Raw genomic sequence first — 6,146 nt, forward strand, 5'->3', positions numbered from 1 at the left:
CGCCGCCTCCAAGGAGGGGACGAAGGGAGGGGGGTGATCCTGAAGTGGCCTCAGGATGACAGGGACGTGTCCTTCTGTGTCTGCTGTGCTTGTGAACGCTGCAGGACCTTCTGGCTTTCCACGTCCCGGAAGTGTTTCTCCACCTGCATAACCAGAAAAGGACAAATGGAATAACTGGACCTCTTCTCAATGTGATTTTTTTCTACGTATTTCATTTTGCTGTCTGCTATTCTTGGTGTCGTTTTCACAATGTCTGCAATCTAAAACATATCCAGGTGGATTGAAGCATGAACCCTCAAAGAACGTGCTGTGAAGATGATAATGGGGATGGAGAGGTGAAAAAAGAGGGGTTTTAGGGAAGAAATGGTGAGAAGAGGGGCTGGAGACCCCTCCCAGGACAGACTGGAGGACAAATAAGGAGGGGTCTTGGGTGTCCCCAAGGATGTGACACCCTCAAGGCCTTTCCAGCAACCCCTACTCAGAATTTTGAACACAAAAAAGGGTGGGAAGGGGATGTGGAGTGGGAAGGGGATGTGGAGTGGGAAGGGGATGTGGAGTGGGAAGGAAGGGGATGTGGAGTGGGAAGGAAGGGGATGTGGAGTGGGAAGGGGTTGCCCAGGACGGGCTGGAGCCACCCAAGGAGAACTCCTGGATGTCCCCAAGGATGTGCCACCACCCTCCCAGCACTCCCAGTGTCCCCAGTCCACACTCACTATTTTGCGTACGTGGCTCAGGGCGCTTCCCTCTTTGCCTTTACAGTTTTCCACCTGGTACGGAGGGGCAATGACAACTTCTTCCATCACAACTATGTTCTTCTCCTGCCATTTACAGTCTTTAATGCTGAGGGGAGGGAAAACGGGATGAGGGAAAGCCAGCAGTKACCCCTCAAATGGGTCTGCATCCCATTGAGGGGGCAAAGAGCCCCCCAGTAACTCCAGTATCCAACTGGGGAAAGGTGGGAGTGGCAGGAAGAGGCAGGGAATAGGAAGGGAATCATAATTCCTCCCTGAATATCCCATCCCTCYCATCMCTGAGCATCCCACAGCAAACCTGAGGGACCCAGGGACAGGAATCCCCCCAAAAAAGCCACGAGGGACCCCAAAACACAGCGTGGTGATGCCRAGGGGGATCCCAAAGTGGGGAACTTACGTCTTATGGATAGTCTGGAAGAGCTGCTGCCCCTCCAGAGAGACACCAGCACTAATTGCATACGCCTGGCTCATCTTCTCCTCCTTCTCCGTCCGCGCTTTGTTGGCAAGCTGGGAAAAAAAAAACAGTGACAGGGAATTGGGCTTGGAGCAATGAGGGGACACAGGGACAGCCTGGACATGGCTCTGCCACTCACAATCCCAGCCTAAATTCCCCTTCTGAGGCAGCCTCACCACTGTCAGGGTCTCTCAGAGATTTGGGGGATGGTGGTGCTGTATTTTCACATCCCCCTATCCCTTCCCCTCGGCCTTTTCCAAATCAATTCTGGCATTTTAGGTCTAAAATTGGTAAAAACCACACAGTTTTTGCTCAGGATGGAGATGGGGAAGAGGAGCCTGAAAACCCATCACACTGGGAGTAAACTCTCCACACAGGAGTACGAGCAACTTTAGCCTGCAGCAGTTGATTTGTTCCCAAAAAAATAACCAGAATTGGTTATCTGGGAGTCTCATCCGTGTGTGGGGAGGTGTGATTACACACAGGGAGCTGGAATAGAGATGGAAAACCCCGACCCTGGCATCCCCCATGTCGAATCCCATGGATGTGGGAGGAGAAGGATGCAGTGCCTGGAGGCAGCAGCTTTGGACCAGCTGCCTTTTCCCGGCTGGAGCTGCCGCAGTGGAGGAGCCACAACAGCATCATCCCTCCTCTTCCTCCTCCTGGAGCCTCCTGGAAACGTTCCCCGAGCCAGACTGGCTTCCTGGTGCTGCCTGAGGGTGGTTTCATCCCTTCCAGAGCCTGAATTCCAACTGCCTGGGGACATTTCAGTGCCCTAAAGGGACAGGTGTCCCTCTCCCAGGTATCCATGTCCCCTCTGGTGACATGTGGAGCAGAATCACTGCAGAAGCACTGGGATTTTTCCCCCAGAGAATAAGGAATATCTCAACAGGGCCAGGAGCCTTCCTCACCTTCACAAGCCACCCACCCCGTTCCATRTGGGAATTGCTCTCTCCAAAATCACCAGTCCGGCTTCCAAACCAAGCACAACGTTCCACGGGAACTTCCCTGCACCCCACGCTGCTTTTTGGGGGTGCCACACTCCCTAATGAATTTGGGGGGTGAGAATTGAGATCCCACCACAGTGGGATGGGCTGGAATCGTGGGGCAGAGCATCGGGAATCTCCTCTGCCGTGCCCTCCACGCTTCCCTGAGCAGGTTTAGAGCCTGAGGTTTAAATCTGCTCTGTCGCCAAGCAGCTGCTTGAAATGGTGAAGAAATGGTGGGAAATGGGAAGAAATGGTGGGAAGAGGGGGCTGGAGACCCCCAGCACAGACTGGAGGCCAAACAAGGAGGGGTGTTGGGTGTCCCCAAGGATGTGACACCCTCAAGGCCTTCCCAGCATCCCCAGATGTGGGGACAGCCCTGACTAGAGGCCACCAGGAGGAGACTGAAAACCCTGGAGAGGCGCCAGAACCGGCAGCATCCCAGAATTTCCGACAGGAGCCATCCCCGTGCTCAGGAGGGTGTGTCCTGCCTGTCCATCTCCTTCCCGAGAGGAAACGGATCAGACGTTTCTGAGGAATTCCACCACCGTCCCCGCTGAAGGTGCGGGCGGAATGAATGGATGAGTCACTTCCCCAGAGCCCCATCAATGACAGAATTCACAAGCAGACACCAGGAGGGCCACCAAGGTTCATGCCAGGGCCACCAAAAGCCCCTCATCCCACTGGGGAGATCAAGGGGATCCCGATAAAATCTCCCTGAATGCTGTGCCACGGTGCTCTGGTGAGTGCCAGCCTTTTGGGATAGGTGTGTGCCCAAAAATCCCCAACTTTTYGGGTTCCACCAGCACTCCTTCTCCCAGTACAACCAGTATCAACCATCAGCATCCCACAGAACTCCCTTCCTGCCACTCCATCCTGTATTGCCCCACACACCAAACCCACAAAAAAAAAAAAAAAAACAAAAACCCGAGTGAGTATTGGGATTCCTGAGGGTTTTCCCCTTGGGCTGCACTCCCAGCAATGTCACTCGCTGCAGTGACAGCCAATAGTCACATCTTGGTGGCAGCTGTGTCATCCGAGGTGTTAATCCATCGGGAAGGGACACGGGGAGGGGACGGACACCCAGCTGGTGCCACCTGTGTGACACCAACCCCTGGGAGAGGGGGACAAGGAGGTGACAAATGAGCACCTCACAGCATCAAGGGATCACCTTCCCTTCRGCATCACTGGGATTTGGCCACGATCCCATTCCAGGATGGATGAAAAGCAATTCCTCCAAATTCCCTAAGTTTCCCAGTTTTACATCTCCTGTACACTCCATATCCAAAATGCCAAAATTTGGACACAAAATGGCATCATCCAGACCCCAAACACCACCACCTAAACCTAAAGTACCAAAACCTTGGCTCTGAACCCTTCAAAACCCAAATTTGCACTTTTTCTACCAGAAACTCTTCCTTCTTGCAAAAAAAACCCAAAATCCAGGCCCTCAAATGCCAAAAATCTATAGACATACACTGCTTAAAACCCTAAATCCCATCACCTAAACCTAAACTACCAAAACCTTGGCTCCGAACCCATTAAAACTCAAATTTGCACTTTTTCCACCAGAAACTCTTCCTTCTTGCAAAACAAGATTACCTTAGATCCCAAAACGCCAAAATCCAGGCCTCCAAATGCCAAAAATCTAGACATACACTGCTTAAAACCCCAAACACCATCACCTAAACCTAAACTACCAAACCTTGGCTCTGAACCCTTCAAAACCCAAATTTGCACTTTTTCTACCAGAAACTCTTCCTTCTTGCAAAACAAGAATACCTTAGACCCCAAAACACCAAAAATCAGGCCCTCAAATGCAAAAAAAATCTAGACATACACTGCTTAAAAATCAGGCCCCCTAAACTCCCCAAAATCCTAAATGCAAAAAAATCCACACACCTAAAACCAAGCCCAAAAGTGCCAAAATCCAGAGCCCAAACTGCTAAAACCCAAACCCAAAAGAGCAAAGCCCAGCCCCAGAACGGCACGCCGGGAGCAGGCGARTTCCAGTKGCAAATCCCGCTGGATTCYCATGGGATTTTYATGGGATTTTTATGGGATTTTCATGGGATGGGGATGTTCTCACCTTGCTGACGTTGAGGGAAGCTAAAGGGGGAGGCGTTTCCGTGCGGTCGTTGATTATTTCCACTTCTGACACGTACTGTAAGTTTACGAGCAGGATGTCTGCGTGGTTGGGCTTGCCACTGGAAGAGGGGCATTCTGGAAAGGGGGTGAAATTAAGGAAAACAAATCCAGAGGGAGGGATTTTATAGGTCCAGAAGGGATTTATAGGTCCAGGAGCAAACCAGGAGAAGGTTGGGTTTGTGGGAAGTTCCTATTTGGGGTCATCAGTGATTCCAACAAAGCTGCATCTCTCTCCTTGGACCTACTGGATGCTGATCCCAAAGTGCCAAAGTTTATCCCAATTCCAGATTGAGTTTTCCAGTCCTGGTCCACCAGCACCAGCACCACCACTGCACCCTAAATTTGCACTTTTTTCCACCAAAAACTCTTTCCCCGTGCAGGCAGCAGCATCCCTGGGAGCATTCCCTGCTCTGGATGGAAAGGAATTCCCAGGAGAGGGAATTCAAACAAGGTTTGCTGTTGGTTTTGCTGTTGGGAATGAGGCAACACCAACAAAAAACACAGAGCTCATAGGGATTCCTGTAAATTCCTCTGTTTCCTTGGGGATTATGGGGGGATGGAGGGATCATGGAGAGCCTCTTCCATGCCAACACCATCTCCTCTTGAGAGAGATCCTCACAGAAATCCCTGTTCCTCTCTCCCAGCCCCACTGAACCCTAAAAAACACCCTCCCACAATGAGGAGAAACCCAGGGAATTACAGTTTCTCCCTTCAGGCGCACGAGCTGGAGAATCCCAGCTTTGAGAGGAAGAGCTGAACTTTGGGAAAAGCTGGAAAAAAAGCTCTCATCCCTCTCTGGGACAGACAAACACCACTGAGCAACCTGTAGGATCCTCTTAGATTTCCCTGCTGCCCCAAATGGGAGATGCCCTGACTCCAGACACATCCCAGGCACCCAGAGGGGCTTTTCCTATTGTGTTTCCCACAACTCCAGCCCCAAAACCTTCTCCCAGCTCCTCGTTCCCTGCAGAACCCACCCCTGGGCCCCCAAAAGTCCAGGGCCAGTCCTGGGTTGAGCATTCACCTTCCCCCGTCTCTGGGGTTTCCTCTGCTGTTTTCCAGCAGCCTTTGGCTTTTCCCATTTCTTGGAGATTCCAAATAAAACCTTAACTACTGTATTCATACYGGGGAGGGCAGGGAACACCCCATTCACCCCAATAAAAGGCTCCCCAATCCCCCCATTCACCCCAATACAGGGTCCCTCAAATCACCCAATACAAATCTATTCACTCCCCCAAAAAACTCCCTATAGGACACCCCACATCCCATTCATCCAACACAAGATCCCCCCATTCACCCGAATACAGGGCTCCTTAATTCCCCCATTCACCCCAATAAAAGGCTCCCCAATCCCTCCATTCACCCCAATACAGGGTCCCTCAAATCACCCAATACAAATCTATTCACTCCCCCTAAAAACTCCCTGTAGGACACCCCACATCCCATTCACCCAATACAAACCCCCCACTCATCCTAATACTCCTTAATTCCCCCATTCACCCCATTCCAGGGTCCCCCAATTCACCACTCACCCCAAAACAGGGGTCCCCAATCTCTCCATTCACTCCAATACAGGGTCCCTCAAATCCCCCAATACAAATCTATTCACTCCCCCTAAAATCTCTCTATAGGACACCCCACATCCCATTCACCCAACACAAGATCCCCGCATTCACCCCAATACAGGGCTCCTCAATCCCCCATTCACTCCAATACAGGGCTCCTGAATTCCCCCATTCACCCCAATAAAGGCCTCCTGAATTCCCCCATTCACCCCAATACAGAGCTCCTTAATTCCCCCATTCA

General features: G+C 51.5%; 1 protein-coding gene across 1 annotated transcript; it reads right to left on the reverse strand.

The window, feature by feature from the left end:
- Positions 1-6: 6 nt before the first annotated feature.
- On the reverse strand, positions 7-4,530 carry LSM12 (LSM12 homolog; the record flags this gene model as incomplete). Its single annotated transcript, XM_057388425.1, has 4 exons — positions 7-143; positions 714-840; positions 1,150-1,259; positions 4,282-4,530. Coding segments are annotated over 4 exons (579 nt in total), but the record flags the coding sequence as incomplete, so codon positions are not given.
- Between the last annotated feature and the right edge of the window lie 1,616 nt (positions 4,531-6,146).

Source organism: Malurus melanocephalus, unplaced genomic scaffold (assembly GCF_030028575.1).
Source record: "Malurus melanocephalus ecotype Western Australia unplaced genomic scaffold, MMel_1.1 scaffold_1917, whole genome shotgun sequence".
NCBI lineage: Eukaryota > Metazoa > Chordata > Aves > Passeriformes > Maluridae > Malurus > Malurus melanocephalus.